At 55.4% G+C, this 25,069-nt stretch overlaps 1 protein-coding gene across 2 annotated transcripts in view; it reads right to left on the bottom strand.

Moving 5' to 3' along the window:
- Positions 1-24,729, bottom strand: part of ITGB4 (integrin subunit beta 4) — a 30,543-nt gene extending 5,814 nt beyond the window's left edge. Inside the window, exons 1-35 of one of the 2 annotated variants that reach the window (XM_074847155.1) lie at positions 24,257-24,729; positions 19,414-19,505; positions 19,012-19,094; positions 18,389-18,490; positions 17,761-17,965; positions 17,129-17,225; positions 16,502-16,673; positions 15,558-15,821; positions 15,059-15,148; positions 14,766-14,888; positions 14,448-14,615; positions 14,089-14,165; positions 13,723-13,934; positions 13,328-13,431; positions 13,059-13,157; positions 12,252-12,378; positions 11,990-12,109; positions 11,378-11,484; positions 11,018-11,051; positions 10,366-10,554; positions 9,722-9,825; positions 9,237-9,295; positions 8,607-8,630; positions 8,293-8,441; positions 8,033-8,212; positions 7,314-7,462; positions 6,762-6,966; positions 5,662-5,822; positions 5,128-5,308; positions 4,780-4,917; positions 4,048-4,230; positions 3,806-3,937; positions 2,576-2,776; positions 1,486-1,659; positions 813-986 (exon numbers count right to left, since the gene is read on the bottom strand). In XM_074847155.1, coding sequence (XP_074703256.1) covers positions 813-986; positions 1,486-1,659; positions 2,576-2,776; positions 3,806-3,937; positions 4,048-4,230; positions 4,780-4,917; positions 5,128-5,308; positions 5,662-5,822; positions 6,762-6,966; positions 7,314-7,462; positions 8,033-8,212; positions 8,293-8,441; positions 8,607-8,630; positions 9,237-9,295; positions 9,722-9,825; positions 10,366-10,554; positions 11,018-11,051; positions 11,378-11,484; positions 11,990-12,109; positions 12,252-12,378; positions 13,059-13,157; positions 13,328-13,431; positions 13,723-13,934; positions 14,089-14,165; positions 14,448-14,615; positions 14,766-14,888; positions 15,059-15,148; positions 15,558-15,821; positions 16,502-16,673; positions 17,129-17,225; positions 17,761-17,965; positions 18,389-18,490; positions 19,012-19,094; positions 19,414-19,505; positions 24,257-24,261 — 4,684 coding nt within the window. In that variant the 5' untranslated portion in view covers positions 24,262-24,729. Of the gene's footprint in view, positions 1-812; positions 987-1,485; positions 1,660-2,575; positions 2,777-3,805; positions 3,938-4,047; positions 4,231-4,779; positions 4,918-5,127; positions 5,309-5,661; positions 5,823-6,761; positions 6,967-7,313; positions 7,463-8,032; positions 8,213-8,292; positions 8,442-8,606; positions 8,631-9,236; positions 9,296-9,721; positions 9,826-10,365; positions 10,555-11,017; positions 11,052-11,377; positions 11,485-11,989; positions 12,110-12,251; positions 12,379-13,058; positions 13,158-13,327; positions 13,432-13,722; positions 13,935-14,088; positions 14,166-14,447; positions 14,616-14,765; positions 14,889-15,058; positions 15,149-15,557; positions 15,822-16,501; positions 16,674-17,128; positions 17,226-17,760; positions 17,966-18,388; positions 18,491-19,011; positions 19,095-19,413; positions 19,517-24,256 lie in introns of those variants that run through there. The other variant, XM_074847154.1, reaches the window with a different exon arrangement.
- Between the last annotated feature and the right edge of the window lie 340 nt (positions 24,730-25,069).

Below are 25,069 nucleotides of genomic sequence, written 5' to 3'. Positions count from 1 at the left end.
AGCTGGTCCATCATGAGGGAGGACTGGCTGGCTCTGCACACCTACAGTGACATCCCATGGCCTTGGGTTGCCAACCTTGGGTGGGGCAAGTCAAGGTAAGCTTCATGGCCCTGTGGTAGAGAGACTGGCGCAGGGGCCTGAGTGCTGTGTGCGGCCCTCCTCGCTCAGCCTGAAGCACCCTCTCCAGTCTGCCAGAAGCTTCACAGACATCTTCAGATGTAGCTCAGTTAAGACTAGCCCTAGTCTATAACTAAAGCAGCCCAACACCTCCAGAGGCTGTTCAAGGGGATGGGGGCAGCTGGGACCAGGACTGGGTGGTCTGGCTCCCCCCCAGCTCAGCCCACTGGGACAGCAAGGCTCATGGCGAGCACAGCAGCCTCCCAGGTGACACCCAGGGACTGAAGCCCCTCACTAACATGGGCTTTGGCCAAGGAGCTTGCAGAGGGACATCTCACATGGAGCACACGTTCTCCCCAAGAGTCCTCCAAAGGCCTGTGGGGTAAGACAGAACAACAAGCTTGTTAGGAATGACGAGGATGGGGACAATGAGCTGATCAGCTCGTTAGAGCACAGTGGCAGTGGTGGTGAGTGTTAATCAGCCCAGGTGGGTTGAAACACAGCTGAAGTCCCCTGTAAATGGAAAGGTGGTGTGATGGAGGCACAGGCTGGGTCAGGAGGAAGATCAGTGCAGCACACAACAAGCCATGGAGAGAGGGTTTGGGTCAAGCAGTGGATGGCAACAGCTCATGGATGGCCGGTGACTTGGCTGTTATGGGATGCACGGCTCGAGGAGACACTGGACAAAGCTGTACCTATGTACTTGCAAATCCCTGCGGACCCATCAGTCATGATTATAGAGTCCCGAAAGCCAGTGCTGGGGTAGTAACCCTTCACCTTTGCCCTGCTCCTGAAACCCACATCCCAGGGCTGTGGGACTGTCCTCCCAGCATCTTCACGGATGGGAGGGAGGAGTCTCCCCGGGTAATCTACAGAAGCAGTGCAAGAGAAAGAGAGAAAAACACCATTGGAGACTTCAGAGTGGGTTCAGCCCAGGTGCTGGCTCCTGCAGAGATGGCTTTTTAAGGCTCAGATTTGAAGAGCTTTTAACAACCTTCTGTCAGCACCAGCTGATGTACACATGTGGAGCTGAAAGGCAACCATGCTGCTAGATAGAGTAAGAAGTAGAGATGTGTTCTTCCTGGAGTGCTTTATGGTGTGAGGATAAAGATGTAGGTCCTTTTCCTGAGCACTCTGTACGTGAGGGATGAGAACCCTTTCCAAACTGGTCTGGGAGCAGGGTGGCCTTAGCAAAGCACCTACACATCAGTGGTGAGGACATGACCTTCCAGATCTCTGGTTCATAGGCCCCCTTACACAGTCCTCACCCCAACACAGTCCTCACCCCAACAGGACTTGCAGGACATGGGTCTGAAGACAGTCATGGAGGTGGAAGGGAAGGGGAGGTCCCATCACCACAATACTCACCATGCCCCATCAGCATTGTGGAGTAGTCTCTTGTCAGCGAGGAGCTCCCCATCACCCTGTGCTCTTGCTGCACATGTGGGCTCAGCTGGTGGTAGCTGGTGTTCGTTGTCCTGGTCAGTGTGCCACTGCCACTGCCAGGGAAGGAGAAGTCCACCCGACCATTCAGCAGGTGCTCTGTGAAAGAGGGCACACCGTGAGGAACATGGCTGTGGACAGGGCTGCTGCCCCAGTTTCCATGGGGAGGAAGCAGGATGCATCATGGTGCACCCTGCCTTGGCTGCATCCTGGCTTCAGCCACTCTGGAAGGTTGTGCTGGAGCACTACATCTAGAACAAGACACAACCGCTCAACGCGATGACGTGGAAACAAACAGGTAAACAAAGACTTTGCCCTACACCCAGCACCAGAGACACCCATGGTGCCCAAGGTAACTCCAGACCTCGGCCTCGCTGGGGCACTGCCTTGCGTTTCTCGCCATGTTCTCACATCTCTCCTTAGACGCAAGCACAGGTTTATCATTTCAGATTAAAAAAAGAAGGCAGAAGAAGGAAAACAGCCCTTTATGGAGGCAGTTTCTCCAAATCTCACTCTGGATCCCATGTCAGATGGATCTGAAAAGCAAACTCTGCTCCGTTGATCTGGTCCGTGACAAACCCCCATCCCTCCCCAGCAGGCCAGGAGAGATCAGCTACCCATGAGAGAGTGATTTCTGTTTAATAGTCCAGCAGATCTGCCCCAGAAGCTCAGGGCACTAAATTAAGGTGAGGAGCTGCCCTTGGAGACGGCACTTAGCAGGTATCATCCGAGTTTGCTCCTGCCTCGAAGGTCCAGCCTTTTGTAGAAGCAACTTGCTAGCAGGCTCCCAAGTCCATGCCGAGATGGGGGTTACCTTGACACTCTTGTGAGCAGACACACCAGGACAAGGTTTTGAAGCAGACTACAGCATGTGAACAGTGAATCACGCCAACATGAGGATGGGCACACAAGGGGAGGAAGGGGACATGTTCTGGGGCAGACCCCAGCTGCTGGCCCCTCGGCTCAGAGCAGGACGAGACAGGACACTCAGTGCCATAATGAAGCCGTCCTTCACCTGCTTGGGGCCGGGGCGTCCCGCTCCTTCTCAGGCTGCCAGTAGCCACGTCGCTGTCCTCCTCGTGGAGGAGGCCCTCGGTGTCCGAGGAGAAGCGGCTGCTGCCAGAGAGGCGGGGAATGGTTTCAGGTGGGAGCCTCCAGGTGATGCGACGAAGATCCAAGTCTTCTCCCAGCAACTGCACATATTTCCACCTGGAGCCTTTTGGGACAACGCAAGCACTGGTGTTGGCATGGTCTGCAGGGGACAGAGTGGACTACCCACCACCTTCGTGCTGCTTGCTGGGGAGGGGAAGGGGCAGGCGCCACTGGGAATGACACCCGTTCACAGCCCGTCTCGCCAGGTGTTGGCTGATGAGTTCAGGCGGTGCAACCATCGTGTGACTGGTAGATGGAGGATAGTAGGAACATGACATGCATGGGGTTCCTTAACCTCAGGGCTGTTTTCCAGCCCTGTGTCCATCACGACAAAGGGCGAGAGTTAAAGTCCCACCACATGCCTGTCCCTGTCACGAAGAGTGTGCGACAATTGTGCTCTGCTCGGGAGAGGTTTCCTCACTCCTTGATGTGCGCTCAGGATGGTCAGACTCTTGGTGTTCCCATTACTTTGCTCTCTGAAAGGACCAAGGACTCACTCCTAGATCCTAGGCCCTGGAGAACCGACTCCAGGGAATACCCTCCAGATCCTACTGACAAGCCTCATCGTTTCATTTGATGGCTCATCTTCCCCTTGTTGTCCAGTACAAGACAAGGGAGCCAGCCTCATTCAGAGAGTGAAGTGATGGAGGAAGAGAGGCCAGTGCCTTCCCAGCACTTGGTGAGTTCCCTGCTGTTGGCTTGGCCAAGACTCTGAGAATCCAAGGGACTCAGAGGTCTGTGCCTTGCCAGTGCCTGTTTGCTGACAGTAACTCTCATGGTCCAGACAAATAGCAACAGGAAGGGAAGATGAGCAGAGAGCGCCACGAAAAGCTTCTCTCCCACCCCACACTGGGATTTCTCTTTGCCTCATGGCTAAGACAAGGAGGCACTGGTGACTGGTGACATTATGACTAGCCAAGTGTTCCCATGGATGCAGCTACTGTGCTTTGGAAAGGCTGATCTCCGCCATCTCTGTGATTTGGATCTCCCCATCTCCGTGAGGAGGAAAAGAGCAGCGAAGCTCATTGCTGAAGGCTGTTGTTAAGGAAAATGAATGTTAAAAATGACCTTTGCAAAACTCAGAGCACCGTACCTGAATCATCAGAGACACTGGGACGCTTGCTGCCAGCTGGAGAGCGAAGCACATCTGCGCTATACATCAGGTAGCTGTCATAGTCCTCACCTCCCTCTGCATCAATGATGGGGACGTCAGGGATGATGGGGACTGGAGGAGAGGTGGAAAGTGCTATTAGACAAGCAGCTGGGGTGATGGGGAGCACTCCCCAGCACTGCTTCTGCCCCCCCACTCCCCACCCAGGCAGGGCGGTAACTCACTGGACATCGGGCGCTTGGGCTGCGTAGCAAGGTTGATGGTGGCTGCTCTCTCAGGTCCCCAGCCAGCACCATTTCTGGCCTTCACCATGTAGCGATAGGGCTGGGACTCCCGCAGGTTTTCTATCAGCACCATGCGCTTCTTTGGGTCTTCAACCAGCACCTTCTTCATTGGGCCAATGGGTACTGCAAATATGGGTACACCTATCACCCATGAGGTCTCGAGACACAGAGTACCCCACAGCACCCTGCTCATGGCCAACAGGCTCTCTCTGGTGTCAGGACACAGCCTGGCTCTGGGACAAGGTGCAGCAGCTATTTGAGCTGCTCACGACAGGCATGACATCGTCTTGGGGAAATTTCCAAACTGAATGCTGAAGTCGGCCTACAGCAGAGTTCTCCTGTTGCTTGCGTGTCACCAAACAGCATTTTCCTGGCATCCTAGTCCTAGATCTAGAACTATGAACTAAGTTTCTAAGATGAAAACCAACAAAAAACACTATGGAAGTGAATGGGAGCTGAGAGTGCTCTGGGATTTGCAGGATTAAATCTTGAGTGGTGATTTTTCTGTACTCCTTCCATCAAGAAGTGACCCCTCCAGATCCAAGTTTTCACAAGAAACATGCTTGGAGCCATTCTGGTTCTGCTGCTGCTTGGGACCAGCCCAGCCTATGCAAAGTGTACTCCAGCCCTTCAGCCTGTCTGGGCTGACCCAGTCAGAAAACGAGCTCTTACCATTGTCCTCGTTGACGAGTCCGTAACTGACTTCATAAGCCGTGATCTCCCCATTGGTTTCTGCAGGCTCAGCCCAGCTCAGCTGTGTCACGGTGGAAGACACGACATTGAAAGCCAAGCGGCCAGGCTCGCTGGGGACTGGAAAGGCAAGAACAAAGGGCCCAGGTTACCGCAAGTCAGGAGTCAGCACACACAGACACCCAGAGCTCCCCGGATCATGGCTGGGTCGCAGTGGGGGCTGCTCAGTGCTTGTCCCCAAGACTGTCAGAAGCTCAGTGCTGGAGCCCCGACCCCTTGCTGGATGCACAGGCACCAATGTGGTGCGAAGCAAAGTATAGAGTCACTCACGATCCTCAAGTGTGCGGCAGTGGGTGATGTCAGAATAAGCCCCTTCACCCATGGCATTGTAGGCGCAGACTTGCATCTCGTAGTCGCAGAAGGGGTAGAGGTTACTCAGTTCTGCTGCTGGTGCTTTGACATCGATGAGATGGGCATCAGACTCAGGGTCCCCTTGGATCCAGTATTTCACCTGGCAAAGCAAGAGCAAGCCATGATTCCTTCAGATCCTCACCATAATGGGTGAGAAATTCCCCATTTCTTATTAGATCTGCTCTGGGAAAGCCAGGGTGTTGTGCCATTCCTCTGAAATGGGAGGCCAGGACAGTCTGGGCATTTCATGGTAAGTGATGGAAAGCGAGATGAACCCACTGGGAATCTTTCCTGCAAATCCCACAGCCACCCAGCAGTGGTCCCTCCAGAAGAGGTGAGCTTGCTCCCTCCTTTGGGCGTCTTCTCCCCATCCCTTTGGCACAGATGACTGTGTGTGTGAAACACCTGCAGGACGGGACCCACACCTTTCCCCAGGATCCACTCACCCCTTACCTTGTACCCCAGAGGTTTTCCTGGTGGAGGAAACCAGCTGAAGCGGATTTCCCTGGAGCTGAGAGCGTGAGCATTGGGATTAAGTGGAGCACTCAGGCGGCCTTTGGGGGACTGGGAGACCTGGCTCAGGCCAGTCATTGAGGGGACACCGTCCACCACCTCTGCAAACACGAAGAAGAAAGATCACATCAGTGTTAGTCCCTTGCGTGGAAGGAAAAGAAGGAAGTGTGCCTCTCTCCAGCCCCGCCCTGCCATCCTGACTGAGCCTCTCAAAGCATTTCTGAGGGGCAGATACCCATCGTAGGGAAGGGAATCTGAGGCACTTGGTGATGACATCCCCCAAAGACACACAGCAAGCTGGCATGAGAGTCGGGCTCAGACCCCCCAAGTCCTGCACCTCTTGCTGCTTCTCACAGGCTTCCCAGGTAGGAAGAAATTAAGAGACCACCTTCTTGCCTCTGAAAATATTTAGCTCTGTCTGAATGTATTTCATAATGCTTCAACATCTTGATCAGCTGCTCTGTGCAGCCATGAGAGAAGACGGAGATGGGCAAAGCCTTCAAGTCGCCCAGCCGCTTCTCCTGGAAATCCACCAAGCCCAGCTGAGAGCTCTCTGGAGCCTCTCCAGCCCCAGTGCCTGCCCCTGAAGCTGTTCTTGCTGGTCCCAGTGACAAGGAACTTTCTTGTACCCCCAGTATTCATGACCAGTACTGTGATAAATACCTTTATGTTATTGACCCACTTGATGACAATCCTTAGAGTTTTGCTTGTCCAGCCACAGAAGCCACCAAGCACAGCTCATGGCAAGTCCCACCTCTCCTCAAGCTTTTTATTCAAATCCCCAAGGAAAAGGAATGAAGAATCTGCTCTATTTTTGTGAGGTAGATTATCCACCTTCTTCCCACCCACTGTCTATACCCACTAATGCCTCTAGAGGGAGGCCCAGAACTACCAGTAGGAGCTGGAGGAACCTCCTCATTGCCGCTTTTTGGTGAGGAGCAGGGCTAGAACTCTGTACACAGGCTCGGGGTGGGCTGGTCCGGTGTGGGGGTCCCACAGCCCCTGCTGCCATTCCCCACTGCTTGGCTGCCAGCCCCTACCTGGGTCGGCGATGGTCACCGTGGTTTGGGGGTATCGGCCGATCTTGGCGCCATACTTAGGATGGAGGAGGTCGATGGCGAACTGCTTGAGCTGGTAGTTGTGTAGAAGGGTATCTATTTCAGTCAGCTCCAGCAAGGGGACCTGCACCTCCTTTCGGGTCTCCCCGGGCTGGAAGACCAGGTCACCCTCTGTGAAGATGTAGTCCTGGAGGAGAAGGAAGAGGTGTGTGATTATAGGCCACAGCATCCATGAGAAGGCTCTCAGAGAGCTTCACCTCCTTTTCCAGTGAATCCCCACTTGCCTCCCAGTGCCCACAGCTCAGGGGGCAGCCGGTACCCTCTGCCTCAGGTACAGGCATCCTCTCAGGTCCCCGAGGCACAGGGAGATGGAGAGGAATGTCTGCCCTTGTGCTAACCTCAAGCCTTGGGTCACCCCTCTCTCAGCTGCATCCCCTTTGAACCTGATTAACTGCTCTTCTGCAGCCCCAGGGCTGGTTCCTTCCCATCCCTCTGTGCCCACTTGTTCCTGCCTGCCAAGGCCGTCACCCTTACCCTGCCATTCTTGGCAGTGAGATCCCGGGTCCTGTAGGTGACTTGGGACTTCCCGTTGTCTATGATCTCCCGGAGGACAGGGATCTTGGCCAGCTTGTCAAAGCGACTGTGGGAATACGCTGGCTGCAAGAAGGTGATGAGGCTGCTGGCTGGAAGGGGCAGGAGAGAAGGAATGTGTAGAGCAAATACATGAAGAATGACATTACAAACACGCAGGTGTCCTCCCCGAACAGAGTTCCTATCACCCGTAGGTATGAACTGTATACGAAATATTACTGCGTGGGCTGGAGACTTTACCACTCCTGACTCATGCTCCCTGCTCAAAACAACCAGATGGGAAGCAGAGGCAAACTGCTGGGGACATTCACCTGCCCCAAGCACAACCTAACAGCAAAGGGGTTTTACTTTACTCCAGCAAACTATGAACTGGAGCAGCAGAGGCGTATGATCAACCCTGGATCTGCCATGGAATTGGTAGCATCTAAAGTTGTGATGGTCAAATGTTTGGGTCTCTGTCACCAGGGATGATAACCCTTCTTTAAAAGATGCTCTAGTTTAGACCCAGGTGACTTAAGATAGGAGTCATCAAGCAAGTCTTGTGGTCTGGGGGAGCTCAGAAACAGAGGCTGTATCTTCCTTAGAAACCACATGAGTCCATCTGGACATGGACACTCAAACACAAATGCCTGTCACCTCATGCCACGGTTGCAGCCCTTCACCTTGTTCTTTGATGATGGTGATGTTGACAAGCTTGCGTCCAATCTCTGCGATGCCGGTGGGGACATCAATGGCCTCCACCTGCAACTGCTTCTCATCATCATCATCCTCCCTGATGAAGAGTGGGACACGGACGTCTACCAGTTCCACAGCCTCTTGGAACTCCACCATCCCGTGAGCATCTGGGGAAAAGGGCAGTGGTGAGGGGTGGGAAATGCCCTCCCTGACCAATCAGGAGGCAGCGCTGGGGTCTGCTCCCTACCTTGGTCTGAGGTCACAGTGTAATAACCTGGTGAAACCTTCAGGTCATTGAAAGCCTCGTGGGAAACGTGCTTTTCCATCACTTTGATGATCTCTGGCTTGGCTGAGCGAGGGGCGGTGAGCACTGTGTCCACAATGGTGTGGTCCTGCCTGTGACCGGTGGGAGGAGAAAGCTGGGTAAGAGCTGAGGCCAGGATTGCTCATCTCGCATAGCAGCTGGAGGGGCTAGTGAGTGCATGGGGCCTTCAGTCACCCCACATGTGTGTGTACAAAGTGGGAGAAGCAGCATAAAAGAGGGCTGCAAGTTCCTCTTACCTTTTCCCAGAATTGGGCTGTAACCTGGGGGAAAAAAAAGAATCCAAATCAGAGTGACTAACGCATTTGGAGAGACAAAGTTCTGCATGAATCACAGCCCTGTGCAGGTCTGAGCTGCAGCAGCTGCCCTGCGGGTGCCAACACATCCCATGGCCCCATCACAAGTTCCCTCCTGCTTGGCTGCTCCCTCCAGCCCTGGGTTTCCCAATGCAATGAGGAACATGCCCAGGGGGAGATCACATCTGGTCAGAGCTGTTGGGAAGGGATAACACTCCCTGCTCATCTCCGGCATCCCCAGACTCCTCCGTCCTGCACCAGGCACTTGTAACTTTGCACAGGGTGGAAGCTTTTGAAGTGAGCAGTTTTCCCATTGAGCATCATGTGACCAGGATTTGTCCCTGTCTGTAGGAGTCTCAGATCCAAAGGCAGATGCAGCTGAGATCACCTGTGCAGCTGGGTGGGCTCTGCTCTGCAGCCCTGGGTGGGTGAAACTTGTGCCGGGGATGTCTCACGGACCGTGCTCCCTCCCAGCATCCTGGATTTCACACCCCAGCCCTCTGGTCCACACCCTCATCAGCAGGGCCTTGGGGGAACCCTGTCCCGCAGGAGGTCTCTCCCCCAGTGACTCACCTGAACTTGGTCTGTTGGAGCTTGTGGCAGCCAGGGATGTGCTTGAAAACGTCGTTCAGCTACAAGGAGCAAGAAGGACCTTCACAACATATCCGTTGCTGAACAGGGATGTGTTCAGCGAGCAGATGCTGCTGCCAGCAAACACAAGAGCCCTCTGGCCACCCCTGGGTTCTCCCCCCTCACCCCACCCTGCCACACCAGACAGAGACCACCACGTGGTTTTTTCCCAGGACATGGCAAGAGGCTGCAAACTGAAGCCACACAGGAGCTTCAGACCACGTACCCACCCCAAAGCAAACCTGAAATCTCATCAGTGTAATGCTTTGATGATTCTCAATTGTGATCTTAAAATTTCCTTTCTAAGAGAAAAAAATTGCTTCTTCCTTTCAAGAGCCATCTGGGTTCACAGGGAAGGGGCACCCCCCTTCCACAGCATCGCTGTCCCCCAGTCCCACCCCAAGCCCCCCTCACACCCAGGCTCATACATTCTCCTCCACTTCCTTGCGCAGTTGCTCGCACTCCCGGGTGTCCGGCTTCACCAGGTTCTGTGTGAAAAGCCGGGTCAGCCTCAGAGACAGCCCGTAGGGAACTGGAAAGAGAAATTCTCAAGTCAAATTCCTTCCTTCTTGGTCAGAAATAATGTAGCCAAAAGCTGGAAGCATGGGGACACGCGTGATGCTCAGTATCCAGATCCTGTATCGCTAGCACCCAAACCCCATAGCACCAGCAGAGAAAACCCTCTGAGAACTGGAGGGCTAACCGGTAAGCTCTCTGCCAGATCCAGTAAAGGAAACAGTGTCCAGTGATGGCTCTGGGCTGATGAAGCAGCAAAATCAAGGCTGGGTCACTAAGCTAATGAGACTAAGACACATGCAGGGTACATTCACCGTGCAGCCGGGTTGTCAGGAGGTTTCCAAGGCTCCCACCTGTCCTGCTACAGGGCTGGACACAGGAATGTGCTGCTCAGCCTCCCCCAGGATGGAAGCAGATAAAGGAACAATTCCCCTTGCAATTGGCCTTGGAGGTAACACCATGGCTGCTGGAGATGGATGCTACCACCAAGGGTTTGTGTCCTTTCTGGCACACGCAGCATCTCCTCTATGCCCTGTTCCCCAGACGTGGCACTCACTGAGATCTTTGGGGTTGGTGGCAGCGAGGGAGGTGAAGCCCTGCTTGTGAACATTGTTGTTGATCTTCCAGCGGACTGTGTCCCGGCCCTTGAGGGACCCGCTGCGGACCATGGGGGTGTCCAGGTGGTCAGAGGACATGAGGCTGTGGCGAAGCATGTAGTGGTCCTCCTTGAAGCCAACAGTGCGACCTGCAGAGCCAGGGACAGGGTCAGAGTCTGGGCAGACTGGGACAACACCAGCCAACAACTTCCCAACACCAGAGACTTTGTTCTGGGGAATCGTTAGGGCTTCCACCACACTAAGGGTGTTGGTATGTCAGGAGTGGAGTAGGGGGGAGATGGCAAGGGGTGTCCATGAGTGGGGACAGCACATCACACCAGCTAGGCACTACAAGGGGCACTGGTCAGGGGAGAGCCAGCAGTGGGATTCCCAGTAGAGCACACAAGGGTGTGGGGCAGGGAGGAGCAGAGGAGCAGCAGCTCAAGGGCTCTTTGGCTCAGGCTCTCTGCTAGGAGCTTTTCCCCAATCCACCTCCCCAGCTCATAGAGAAGGAGGAAGAGGAGGGATGCTTATCCCACCATGCCCCCTCCCAACCCAGGGAGGCAGAGAACCCCACAGGTCCCTCTCCCCCCCAGTTCGAAGGGCTGGTACCTCGTGCACAGCAGGGAAGCAGGGCCAGACAAGCCTAGAAAACAAATGGCCAAAGACACAATCACTTTGCAGCCAAAGGCAAAAACTTCCACGTCTCCAGCTGGGAGGATTCAGATCAACAGGGATGGGTGGACAAAGGATGGATGGGGCTCTGGAAGCTGATTTTAGCCATATGTCCCTTCAGTGGGGGAAATCCCACAGCCACTCATGGCAGCAACAGCAGAGGTGCTGGATATCACTGGGACCCAGCCCCCGCCCATCTGGCCGTACTGAAGGCTGGATGGATTCTGGAAATTCGTCATGTTTTTGGCCTTTATCTGGTCTTCTCCCCAGGTTGGGGCAGCCGGCCGAGGCACTCACCTTGCAGCAGGCGCAGAACTTCCAGCAGAGCAGCAGCAACAGCCCCAGGAGCAGGATGAGGAAGATGAGCAGCGGGATGAGCCAGAGGAAGCTCCCCGGTGGGCACTCTGCAAGTGACAGCAATGTCACTCCTGGGCATCAGCCTCCTGCGTGGGGTGTGCAGGGAGGGAGTGGGGAGGCAGGGACAGAGGGGATAGGCTGGACCACAGCTCCGAGGGATGGAGCAGCCCAGTTAAGCTTGGGAACTTGTCTCTTGATGCTCAAAAAGCGCTGCTCAGGGAGAACCAGCCCACCTCTCTGCTCACATCCAGCCACCCCAAGAGGCTGTTCAGCACCTTGCACCAATCTCTGCCTGTGCCAGCAGTAAAAAGGCACTGATCTCTAAAGGCGCTGGTCTGTGAGGATGCTACACTCCACTCCTTGCAGTTCATGTGACAGCCAATGTCACCCACCCCTGTCACGCAGGAAGGTGGGCAGGGAGGTACTGCCTGCAGCTGACCCTGCCCAGGGGCACAGCAAAGGGACAAAGCGGGGATCAGAGGTGCTGTGAAGCAGGTCACTGCTGATCCAGACCCCAGGCTGGACATCCTCTCCTCCCAGGTCCCTGCTCACCTTTTTTCTTCTGCACATGGACGGTGGTGTTGGGGAGGACGGTGGGGTCTCCCTCCAGGGTGTAGTGGTATGTGCAATCGTCCTCCTCGTCCTGGAATGAGCAGTACTCGCTGGCCTCCTCTGCAGAGAGAGGGGACATGGTTGCAAAGTCATCAGGACCAGGAAAAGCTTGGGGAGCAGCCCCACATGCACACACACATGGGACAGGGCCCACAGGAGACACACCACACGTGTCTACACCCAGCTCCGCTTCTCCTGGTACCTTTCTTCAGCTCTTCCACCATCTGGATCTGGAGGTGGCAGGTGCTGCAGTTCCCTTTCGTGTTGCCTGTTCCCCAGGCCTGGCAGCGAACGCAGTCCCGGATGCTCTCGCACACAGCCTGGAAGCCCTGGGCAGAGAAGCAAGGTGGGATGGTCAACAGACAGCCCACGGGGAGCAAGGGAGGACATCGCCTCCGAAAAGCAGAGCTGGAGGGGCAACACTGTGTCCTCACCCCGGTGCCAGGGCAAGGTCAAAAAGAGGAATCACAGAGAACAAGCAGCTAATGAGGGATTTATAAGCCCAGGAGCCCACCACAGCCAGCTCCAAAATCTCTTATACCAACAGCCTGCATTTGGGTAGCGATTAGACCTTCTCCAGGGGTTTTAGGTGGCCTTTCCAAAATACAACCAAGACAGCTTTCTCCACTCCCACTGTGGGATTAGCCCATGTTTGTCAATGGGGAAACTGAGCCACCAGACCATGAAAAGTTTTTTTCCAGTCTTGAGGCAAATCAGAACAAATCAGGAGCCGAGCCTCAAACCTCTGCCCTTCACCAGTGTGCAGATAAAACACAGACAGTTGCTGCTGGTGAACTGGAGGTCAAAGAAAGCCCACAGCTACAAAGCAGCTCCCATACCAGACCCTTCCTGGCCACTGAAGGCCTGCAGGACTGGCAAGATTAACCCCTGCTCAGGATTTTGCTCCTGACCAAGATGTGTCTTCATCTCTGCTTTGCTTTCTTTCCCTGGAGGCTCTGTGTGAGAGGGAGAAGTGATAAACCCAGAGGGACCCCAGGCTGAGCCTCACCAGGGAGTAGCTGATTTCGCAGGTGGAGCTGGTGTACAACGAAGCCTTGTCACAGATGCATCTGCCGCATTCGCATCTCCCATGGTTATTGCAAATGCCCTGGGAGGGAAGAGATGACAATCGGCATCTGAGGGCAACCATAGACACGCAGCAGTGCTGGGAGTCAGCAAAGTGCCAGCTCCCAGTGGCCCTGAGCTTCGGGAATCAGGGACAATTGCTACAGCCCTGCCTGGTCCGGTCGTCCCTCACGCAGGCAGGGCAGGACCTACCCCTTGGCTGTCGATGCAGGTGTCATTGCTCGTGGGACATTCGCAGCCCGGACCCTCCCAGCCGCTCTCGCACACACACGCACCCTTGGAGCAGCGACCGCGATCTGTGACGCAAAAAGAGGAATTACCCAGGGCCCAGTGCTGTGCCACTCCCCTGGCCCTCCTGGTCTGTGGCTCTCCTGCTTCCTTTGGGGTGCAAAGGGACTGCAAACAGACTCCATGGCATCCTCCCTGCACGCTTGCAAGCACAGAGTCCCCACAGCCAATTGCTGGTCATTCAACCCCCCATGCCAGTGCCACCAGCCCAGGGACACCCTGTCCGTGCCACCAGGACAGAGCAGAGCACTGCACGTCCCATAGCTGGGGGATGCTGGGGCTGGCCGGGCTGCTCTCACCATTGCAGAGGAAGCCGGAGGTTCGCGGGCACTGCAGGATGTCGTACTGGCAGAACGCCCCATCGAAGCGCTGCGTCAGCTCCTCGGAGTAGCACTGGCACTTCCCACACAGGCACTCGCCCCGGCCCGAGCACGGCTCCACATCCCCGGGGCGGATGCAGGCTTCATTGTTGGGGGACGACGCTGGGGAGCAGTCACACGTGTCCCCTCGCCTGGTGGGAAGGAGATGGTGCTGAGAGAGGCAGGAGCAGAGCACAGGACAGAAGGGTCCTGGGCAGGATGCCCAGGGCACAGGCGTGTGTCACTGTGGGTCCCCAGACCCAGCAGGAACCCTGGAAGGGGTATGGAGCTGGACAAAGTCCTTACCAGCCTTGGTGGCAGATGCACTGTCCGCAAACAAAGTCCCCATGGAAGCTGCACTTAGGCGAGTTAAACTGTTGTTGCTGTAAGAGAAGAGAGAAGAGGCGTTGCCAAATGGGCTCAGCTGCCTCCAAGACTATTTCAGGCATCAGAAAGGCAGATCTAGGGGCAAAATTTTGCCCACAAGACCAAGCTCTGCCACGGAACAACATGCCCAGCTTGGTACAGGCAGTGATGAAGATCTCCTTGGCCAGGCTGAGCCTCCACTGAGCAACAGTGAAGGGTCAAGCAGGACCCACACATGCCAGCCCACACGTTCCCACCCCAGGCTGGCCAGGAGGAGGAGATCTCTCTGCAGCACGCACCTGTTCACAAGGACACGCGTCACAGATGACAGAGGCTGTGACTTTGAGGCTGTCACTCAGGGATGTGGGTTTCACGTGGATAACTCCCTGACGGTCTTTCTCAGGGAGGCTGCAGACGTGCTGCCCGCCAACATACTCAAGTGCCTTCAGGCGCACGTCGAACTTGCCCTGGAAGGAAGGGAGATGCCACAGGGGTGAGCCAGCTCTGCTGGACCACAGCTCAGCTGGACCAACCCCAAGGGAAGAAGGAAGGAGGGATGCAGTGGAGGGCTCAGCCTCTCACACATGCTTTCCCTCTGGGGCCATCCAAGGACTTACCACTTCCCCACGGTTGATGTGGAAGGAGCCAGATTCTGTCTTTTTATACATTAAGGAGGTAAACTCTGTCTTCATGGCTTTGGGGATGAAGTCAGCCCTGATGTCCATCTTGGAGCGGATGCGCTGGGTGACAGAAGATAAGCACAACATTGATTTTCAGCAGTACAGCTGCGACCACCTCATGGCCTGACCCAGATGGGCTGCATCCTGCATCTGCCTGCTCTTCTGGGCAGGAGGTACCCAGCCTCTGCCTTCCCTGGGAGTGAGAAGGAAGTTCCAGAGAGCACCATTACCTCAAAGGCTGTGCGGAGCAGCTCCACAATATTGGAAGAGTCCTCCTGGAGCACCCCGATCTCAGAGATGGGGAAATACTTGTGCAGTTTCTGCAGAGAGAAAGAAGCCCCCTAAGCCAAGGCCTTGAGAAATCTCCTTTAGCACAGACATGGGCTCTGCTTTGATCAGGGCTTGGACCAAAGACCTCCAAAAGTCCCTTCCAACCTAAATTACTCTTGAGCTCTGTGTCCCCACTGCTTTACAAGAAACAGACACCAACACAGAGAGACCTCTAGGACTGCAAATTCCTGCACCCAATTATACACCTTGAGACTTTCCATGACCCAGAGCGGCCCCCCAACACACTGTGGCACCCTCTGAAAGTGTCAGGGCATTGGTTTAGCACTTGGGGAGCAGAGATGAGTGAACACTTCCTCCTCAGAGCCAAGCTGCAGGCAGAGGACATTGGTCCTGGAGGAAAGGTAAGCCCATGTGGCACCACTGCTGTGGTCTCCTCACCTCATAGTAGCTGTAGGAGTGGTTGGTGACAGCAAAGATGGGGATGATGTTGTGCTGGCCCAAGAGGCGCACCAGGGTGGGCACCGACGGATAGTCCTGCTTGGTGTCATACATGTAGGTGCCATAGATGTCTAGGTGACACTGCTCATCATTTCTTGCCAGGATCCCTGCCAGGACGTTGGTACCATCAGCTTCATAGTGAAAGGCAGATTCAGTGGAGAATACAAGCAGGTGAGTGCTGTCCTTCCTCCAGCCGATCTTCTCCTACAGCCAGGGAGGGGGAGAAGGAACCTTTATCTCTGTGCCCCCCAAACCACTGCACAGCCCTTTCAGCTGTTGGCAGGCCAGCACTGGCAGGAGTTGGAAAACCCAAGGGTCAAGGCACCACCTCCACTTGGCAGCAAACACAACCAGCTACATGGCCCTGGGAATCCACGCCAGCAGATCTCCACTTCCCCCATCTGCACCCCAATGTATAGGATGACTCCCAGCAGCTTAGTGCCAGGCACATATATGTACAGGGGGCAAGCACACACTTTTCTGGACGTGTTTGGAGCTGTGCTTATCCCTCAGCCAAATGGTCAAGCCCAAGCGGGCTGTTTTCCAGGGAGCAGTTTCACCACAGCAGGCATGAAGAGGGACAAAGCAAAGAGCACATGCAGGGTGCCCAGCAAGCAGTGCCTGTGCTGGGGATCAAACACCAAAGATACACAGAGATGATCTAAGACCTAGGAAAAATATGGAATGAAAAACAACTCGGCACTGGGAGTGTGTGGCTGGGAGGGCAAGAACCTGCTGTAGCTGAATGTATAACCTGGGCTTCCTGGCTGTCTCATCAGCTGCCCAGCATGCTGCTCTTTTGCTGATCACCCGGTATCAAGAAGATCCACTCATTAAGAACAGAGTCCTGCCCACACAGCTCCTGCACCCCTGGCCACCATCACCTTGCAAACGGCTGCCTGCAGGATGGCATCAAAGCCGCCCTCAGGGGCATCCAGGTTGCCAGAGATGCGCTCTTTCCTGAGCTCCTCGCTGAAGCGGGTGATGTTGTCGGTCAGGCAGATGACATTCTTGAAGGAGAAGGGGGAGTCTGCATTGTTCCAGGGCTCACGCAGCCTAGGAGAGAAGGGAAGAGCAGGGGGTTTTGTAGGAGGCAGGAGCAAAGGGATGCCTGGGTGCAAGGAGAGGAAGTGCGTGAGAGCACCTGGCAGCTGAGTCGTCCCTCAGGAGTGGACATGAAGTTGAGTCGGCAAGCCATCAGCACTGAGAGGAGGGCTGGGAGCGGTCGAAGGGAGGAGGGCAGAGGTGGAGGAGAAGACAAGACAAGCAATCTGCCATGGCAGAGAGGGGAAGGTCTGAGAGCAGAGGAGGACACTGTTGGCATTGGCACGGTGCTACAGCAAGCCCTGAGCACAGGGTGGGGAAGCCAGTGGAGACACTTGCAATGAAGGGAGAGAGATGGATGGAGGTTCTCGCACTGCAGACAGCAAAGATCAGGAAAATCATGGAGAAACAGAAGGCACCTGCCCTCCCCTCTGCTCCCATCCCAGGGACCCACTGGCCTCACTCACTTCTCAGGTCTCATGTCTGTCTGAGGGGATGAGACTTTGTCCACAAACTTGCCAAATCCAATGGTGTAATTAGAGGTCAGGTCTTGCAGGAATTCCGCTGGGAGGAGAGGAAGGGAGAGAGGAGGAGATGTGAATAAAGAGATGTCTGTGAGGTTGCCGCTCCAGGGAAAGAAGTCCTTTCTAGAGTATCTTCTCTGCTGGTCAGGTCTTAGATAAGACTCCCAAACTGTCAGCTTTTAAACTCTTTGGGCTTGGGGCTTGTCTTTTTTGGGATAGAAACCTATACCACCTTTGGTAGCCCCTTTCCAAGACTAGAGTTTCTGCAATAGCACAAACCACACCTACAGGTTCAAGATGCCAAAGTCACCACACAGATCAACTCTGCAGGGCAGCAGCCCCCACGCTGGGCTGAAAGGAGAGGCTACACATGATGATCCCTGAAGGGCCAAGAGAGACATCCCCCCCCGCAAGCTGCACAAAGATAAGAAACTCTAATTAAAGCAGATGCCTCTCAGCCCTTTGCATCCCCTTCTCTGATGCTGACAGAGAACTCACAGCCATGGGCAGGAGTGAGCTGCCTGCCTTCATCAGCACAGGATCTAGTTCCCCTCTTCCCCCAGCTCTGGTCTCACCTAGTTTTTGGCCCATGCTTTTGAGGTTGTCCAGGTCATCAGACATAGAGTAGGAGAAGTCCATGAGGATGTAGAGATCCACAGGACTCTCCATGGGCTGGAAGACATCCATGTTGAAGCTCATCTCCTCCCCAGCTCGCAGACGCATGAGCATGCCCTGGGGGGACACCTGGGTCCTCTGCAGGGATGTGTTGATACTGAAATTCTGTGGAGAAAGAGTGATGTGATGGGATGGACTCCATCTCCTGTGCAGATGCAACGAGATAGCAGCAAGGAGCAGGGATACGTGGGAAGGGGAAAGGCAAGGATGATCACGCTCTCTTCCCTCATGTGCAATTGAGGACCAAGGCCACACGTGCCCAGCTGGGTGCCTCCTCCAGACCTTGACATTTTGCTTACATCTGTTTTGCCTGAAAAGCCACCCCAGCCCTAAACAACCGAGGCTGGTTGCCAACAGGTTCATCAGCTAGTGAAGGCAGAGCATTATTTTTGAACACACCCTGCAGAGGTCTGGACTTTGTATTTCTCCTGCTGAAGACTCTAGAGGAGGATGAAGGACATGAAGGACACTGGGAATGGTGGGACCCCTCAGAAGCAGCCAAGCAAGGGCTGTGTCCCCAGCACCCACCTGCTGGGTCCGCATCTCGCCCCTGGTGTACACGATGCTGGCCTCCCCGCAGCCGTACCGCAGCAAGTTCTCCCGCAAGTCACAGCGAGACTCTTCAAAGCTCTGCCAAGGGGGCAAGAACAATATTACAATCACAGAAAACAGCAAATCCTCCATGCAAGGGGGAAAGGCACTTGTCAGGAAGCAGGGTCCTCTGCTGAGACCATTAGCGAGCCTTGGGGAGATGGAGTGGGGCAGAGAGATGGGGATGAGTCTCATACAGAAAAGCCAATGTGCCCCAGCAGCAGGGAAACGCAACCCCCAGTGAGTTACTGGGTTGTCTGAGATGAAACTCTCCCTCCATCCCTTGCACACGCTGTTTCAGATCTGGCACATTGGCATTTTCTGATAAAGCCCTGTATTCCTACAAGTTTGCCCCGAACTCCTCTTCCTCTCCATTCGTCCACACCAAAGGAACCCCCCATTTCGGCGCTTCCCATCCAGCCCAGCTCTTCACAGAGAGAAGCTGGAGCCAGAAAGCTGACCCTGCTCTCAGGTTCCTCTTCCAGCTTTCACTGGGGGTGGTGGATCTCTCTGTCAGCAGGGTGGGAAGCGGAGCCCCAGGATCCCCTGCAAGGTCTCACCTCGTCGGTGCAGAAGGAGCAGTCCTTATCCACTCGGATGCACTCAGTGCAGCTCTTTGCCCGGGACAGCACGCAGTGGTTATCTACCGGGAGAGATCAGGGCATCAGGAATGTAAAAAAACCAAGTGAGCTGTGGGAGGGCATGAAAAAGGCTGATCGTGTTTCTGGGGGAGTTGATGGAGGTTTTGCCTGGGTGGTTAGTAGAAGCTGGCTACAGAACAGCAGTGGGGTAACAAGGGAGGGGCCACAAATGCTGGGGAGGTAGAAAACAGGAGGAAAGGCACGCAACAGGTCTGATCTGCATGAGGACTGGCGTTTCCAAAGCCCAGGAGGGGTGCGCACAGTCCCCATGGGACAGCACCAAGGGGAGAGCACAGATGGACCTACCACGGCTGCACTCACTTTTGCTCCTTTGGCAGAGGCCGGTGGCACAGAGCAGGGACAGGAGGAGCAGCCGGGCACACGCCCGGGGCAGCACATCCATCCTCTTCCTCCTGAAACACATGGATCACTACAGATGGAAACAGTCCTGGAGATGATCGGGGCAGGTCCCACAGAGCCTCTGCCCAGCCCCGCCGGGGTGGGACAGCTCTGCCTGCCCAGGGCAACCTGATGCCTGGAAGCAATCTCTGATCTCAGCAGGGCAGGGCACAAAAGCAAAACCCAGAGTGGCTCATCCTCTGCTCCGGCATCTGTGAAAGGGTCAAAGTCCCTGCAATGCCAGGGCAGGGCAGCTGCCACACCACAGCACCTCTGTGCCCTGGAGCTGGGGTGCTCGGCTTGACAGGTCCCCGGGGCAGCGGGGTGGGTGCAGGCAGCCGGAGCCCAGGCTGCTGCCGGCTGGAGCCCAGCACCGTCTGCACGTGTGAGCGCCAACCAGGTCAGGACCTTGCTTTTCCTGGCAGGTGAAGGAAAAAAAGAGAGGAGGAAAACAAAGCGACTGTCTGCATCTCTCCCCAAAGCAAAACAGACCCCTCCCTTCAGCTATTTCCTATGGCACTAAGAGTTTCCAGGATGGTCCAACCAACAATAAATAGAGGGTGAGGCCTTGGGAAATGCCAGAGTTGGAGCATTGGAGCTGCTGAATGAGTCCATGGTCCTGAGCACCCGGCAGCACCCCTCTGTCCTGTCCAGGGCAGCAGGACCCCTCACATGGATCCAAAGGCCAAATACTAAAGAGAGTGAACCATTCTCCCTGCACCCACACGTGACTGAGAAAACTTAGTGCCATCCAGAAGTCAGCATTTGGACGTGGTAAACAAAAGAGACAAAGCTGGAGCTCAAGCTCTGAGGCTGCTGTGCCCCAGGGCAGCTCTGACTCTGGCACCTCAGCAGGGCAAGCGAGAGCAGTCAAGGCAAAAGATTTGGTATAAAGATAATTTTAAAGCATCTCCTTTCTGGAAGATGCAAGTGTGAAATATAAGATGTAAATAAGATTATTTTATAGCTTCTTGTTGTGTAAGCCCTGATTCTGAAAAAAATGAAAAGAATGTGAAAACCACTTAAAACAGGGAAGGAAAATGGGAATAGTTGCGTGAAGTGAAGATGTTTGAGTTCCCAGGGAGACATCCAGCACACAGACCAGACGGCCTGACCTGGGGCCCAGGGAAACCCCTGGAAACACCCGCTCTAGTACCAACAGTGTTGGATCACACTGTATCCTGCATCAGCCACCAAAGCCAATGGAAATACATTGAATGCATGAAGCTGAGCACTTGCAGAATTCATTGCAGCAAAGGGCTCAAACCAACGTGACATAGACCCCAGGAGACGTCTCCCTTGGTGTTCACACTTCGCTCTCCATGACGGTCACTGGGTATGCAGGCAACACGTGACAAGATGTTGGTATCTCATTTATGTTGTCAGCTCTGCTCAGAGGGATTTATCACACAGTAATTAATCCCCCATAGCTGAAACATAAGAAATATGGAAACCTCGAGGCAGCATTTCTGTGGGGAACACCCAGGGAAGCTTTGCTGGTTTTCAGGACCTGGTAGCCAATACCCTGGTTTTCTTATGGGTAAGAGGTACCAGCTGACCAAGGAAATCCCTGTATTTTCCTCCTGTGGCCCCTGAGCACTGTTTCCTGCAACACCAACTGTCCCCAGCTCAGGCTCTTCGCAGGTTTGGCTTGCGGGGTCCATGCAGCTGGCTCTGAGGCTGGCAGTTATCCCCGGACATGCCCGTGATCTCCTTCAGCAAAAGTCCTCACGCCACCACTTGCTGGCAAATGCTGTGTCCCTCACCACAGAGACAGGCAGGTTTTGAAGTCAGGAAAATCCCTTTTTCCTTTGCTCCGCCCCAGCAAGCCATGCCAGCTGCAGCGACTGGCGCTACAGAGATGTGGGGAGATGCCAATTACAGGCGAGATGAAAGGGGAGGGAAGTCCTTTGAGCCCGTCAAGGGAAAACACAGGGAAAACATCCCCCGAGCACACAGCAAATCCCATCTTCCATCACGGCAAAGGCCACCAGGGAAAGATTGAGTACAGGGGACCAGACTGCTCAGCACACACACCCATCTTCCAAGGTAGCCACAAAGCACAGACCTAATTCATCGTCCTTTAATCACAAGTCAAGAAAGAGTCACCAAGGGATGGACGGACACACCCTGGGCCTTGGCCACATAAACGGCTGTCATGTCTTTTCAAGTGCTGAGATAAAAGGCCATAAAACTCAGCTCAATATTAATGTCCTGTTGCCCTGTGAGCTGCCAACTGCCAAGGATTTAGCTGGGCAGTTACCAGCGGGCAGGGCGTTGGTGACCCAGAGCATCGCCGCTGCCACTCGGCCCTGCCAGCTGCAGGAACGCAGCCTGTAATATTTGTGCAAAAACACGCGAGCGGCCATCCCTTGACTTCAAAAGTGTCCTCTGGAAGGGAAAACGCCACTTTCACTTCGGAAAAGCTGTAGGGACTTGGTTGGATTTTCATGATGAAAACAACAAAAACAAGCAGCTGTTCAGTTGTGCAAGACCAAGGAAGGAAGTGGACCAGCTCCTGCCTGCACACAAACATTCTACCCCATCCCAGACCACCACTCCAGCATTTCCTCCTGGTCTCCTCCCACTCCCCCAGATTTTGCCTGCACCTCAGCACAACCGACAAACCTGCTCTGGAAAGACTCCGGGAACACCCAAACTTGGAGAAGCCCGGGCTGGGTACCTCCTCCCCCCGAAATGCCATGCTCCAAGGAAACCAGTGAAGCAATGAGTTGGAGGACAGGGTTGGAGTGACAGAGCTTCGTCACCCTGTCCTGCCCCGTCCTGTCCTCACCCCAGCAGCTCTGGTGGGAAGGACAAGGTCGAAGTTGGGCATTGCCCCAGGGTGGATGGGGGACAGGGACCAAGGAGCAGGTTATGATGAGCCATGAGCCCATGGTGGGAGCCTGGTCCCAGATGCCACACAGGGGACACCTGCAGGCTGGGGACATGGGAGAGGGAAAGTCAGGAAGATGCTCGAGCTCCCTGGTGCAGCCTTTCCTCCCTCTGGCGGGCATTGCCCCTTCTGTGGCTGCAGATCCCCCCGTCCTGCCGAGGGGTGCACCGGGTCTGGGTAGGGCACTGACACCCCAGTAGATGGGAGGCGCCTGGAGGAGCATCTGCCTGCCCATGTGTGCTGAGGACCATGGTGCCTGCAGCATGCTGGGGCAGGCAGGCAGTGAGGGTCACCATGACCAGCCTCAGCACTGGGCTGGGGGTCCCGAGGGAGAGGTAATCACGATGGAGGCAAAGCAGAAAGGCAGCTGGGTGCTCCCCCAGGGACACCAGTCCCGCTCCCTCCACGGCAGCACATGCAGGCTCAGTTCTCCTCCCAGGGCAGGGCTGCGGGTGCACAGATCAGGGCCACAACATACGGTCTCTCCCTACCCAGGCTACTCCCTCCACGGCACATGTGGCAGCGCAGAGCTGCCAGGGGCTGTGCTCCGAAACTTGGAAATTATCAACACACACCTCCAGAAAACTATCAAAAACTTGACCTGCAAAGCGCTTAAACACGAAGTTGTATTTGTCTTTGATTTTGTTTGTCTTTCCTGTCCGTTTCCCCTCCTTCCCCACGTGTGCCTCTGCAGACACGAGACTCCATGTGAGCATCACCATTTGTTGTTTCCAGCAAAAAGGGGGTTCCCAGCTCCCAGGTCAAGCCCCAAACCCAACACGGCCCCCATCATCTTCCAGTGAAGGACAAAATGCAGCGGGACCCAGTCCAGGGACCCACACAGAGCTGCCGGCAGCTGGGGAGTGGCTGACACCACGCTGTGCCAGCAAAGGGCCCATAGCTGTGGTACCACCTCCTCCCTCTGACCCCTGGCTTTGGGCAGGGGGGAGCCCCGAGGGGCAGGCAGGAAGGTCGGGACCCTGCGTGCGGGGCTGCCCAAACACCAGCACAGCCCCGGGACCCTCCTGCCCGCCCTCCCCGTACCTCCCCACGTGCTGCTCCCAGCGATTTCTCTGCTTCTTTGGCCCCACAAGACACTTTTCCTCTCTCTCCCCTCCATGGGTGCTCCCCTCACCCCCCCTTTCCCCCCACCTAACCTGCACCTGTCGGCTCCCTTGCACACATTCTTCTGTCCATTTCCCTATTTCCTCTCCATTTCAGACCCACCAGCTCACAAATACCCCAGTGCCTGAGGTTCAGCAAAGCCCACCCTGAACCCCCACGGCCTTTTCCTCCAGGGACACGCTCCCCCCTCGCTGGGGCTCGCAGGCAGCCACCCATTCTGCAAAACAACTTCCATGTGTTCAGCAGCTCGGAGCCACCCGCAGCTCGGCTGATCTTGCGCAGTTTCACCCGTGAAAGCTTTCCCTGGGTGCCAGCTCCAAGGTGCAACTGCCTTTACCCCTGCAAGCAGGGCAGACAGAGAGGGCAACCTTTGAAACCTGCAACAAATGTTCCCCAAAGGGCTCTGCTCTGTCTTACCACACTGTGCTACCCCCACCTCCACTCCACAGCCCCCCACCCAAATACCTTCAGAGACAAAAACCGCCCCGTGCAGCCTTGCAAAGCCCTGCTCGGTCACGAGTGCTGCCCTTCCCAGCCGGGCGAGAGGCACGACACAGCGTCCAACAGCCAAAACCAGAGGAAAAAGGGGGAACAAGCAGGCAGGGAGCTGAGCCCCCTCATCCGTGCCCTGCCTACCTGCTCACGCAAGGAGTCCCGTGCCTTATTTCACCCCCAGGTTAATCAACGCAGCAAAATTAAAGCAAGCTGGACGCTAAAGAGCACAGATGAATTAATTCCACAAACCTCATTAGCGCCGGGTCTGACTCAGTGTCCAAATCCTCTGCCGCAGTCCGAATAACAGGCACCCACACACCAAGCCAAGAAATTCTTTCGAAGGCAGAGGGGGAACGTGCTGCTTCACTGCTACAACTTGATTTCCAGCCTTGGCCTTTTCTTTCTTTTTCTTTTTTTTTTTCTTTTTCTCTCTCTCCTCTCTACTTTCTGTCCCTTTTCTCTTTCCGGTTAAACGTCAACTTCCAGTCCGTCGGGGAGGGCAGGCAGCCCGCGATCCCACATACCTCCCCGCTGGTTTCTGTACCCTCCAGTCAAATATCGACTTTGTTCTCGCTCCCCTCGCCGTCCCGGAGCTGCCGCCTCTCCCTCCCGGGGGGCTGGCAGGGAGGAAAGGTGGGAACGCGATAAATGAGATTGGATCCCAGGTGAGGACAAGCTTTATCCCAGCTAGGGAGGGAGGAGGGGGTGCCCGTGACTCAGGGGTTGGCATTCCTCCCTCGCACACCTGGACGGGCAGGCACAGCCCGCGAGCCGCCCCGGACCCTCCCTCTGCACAAGCACCATCCCACAGGGAAAGGGCTGAGCGGGTGGTGGGAAGGTGCCCGCCGTGCCGAGGGGGCATGGAGGGGGCTGCAGGCGCTGTGGGCAGCATCGCCTGCTTGGCTTCGCCTGTCGGCTCAGGACAGAGCCGAGGGTGGTCTCCAGCCCCCTCGCTGGGAGTTTCTCCTCCAAATTTCCCACTGGCAAATTCCAGAGTGTCCCACAGTGTCATGCCCAGTGCCCAGGCAGCTCCGAGCTGAAATACCAGGTAAGTTCCTGCCG

This window comes from Strix aluco, chromosome 21, assembly GCF_031877795.1.
Source record: "Strix aluco isolate bStrAlu1 chromosome 21, bStrAlu1.hap1, whole genome shotgun sequence".
Classification (NCBI taxonomy): Eukaryota; Metazoa; Chordata; class Aves; order Strigiformes; family Strigidae; genus Strix; species Strix aluco.
The sequence above is the reverse complement of the archived record's forward strand: the minus strand, read 5'-3'. Positions and strand labels throughout refer to the sequence as shown.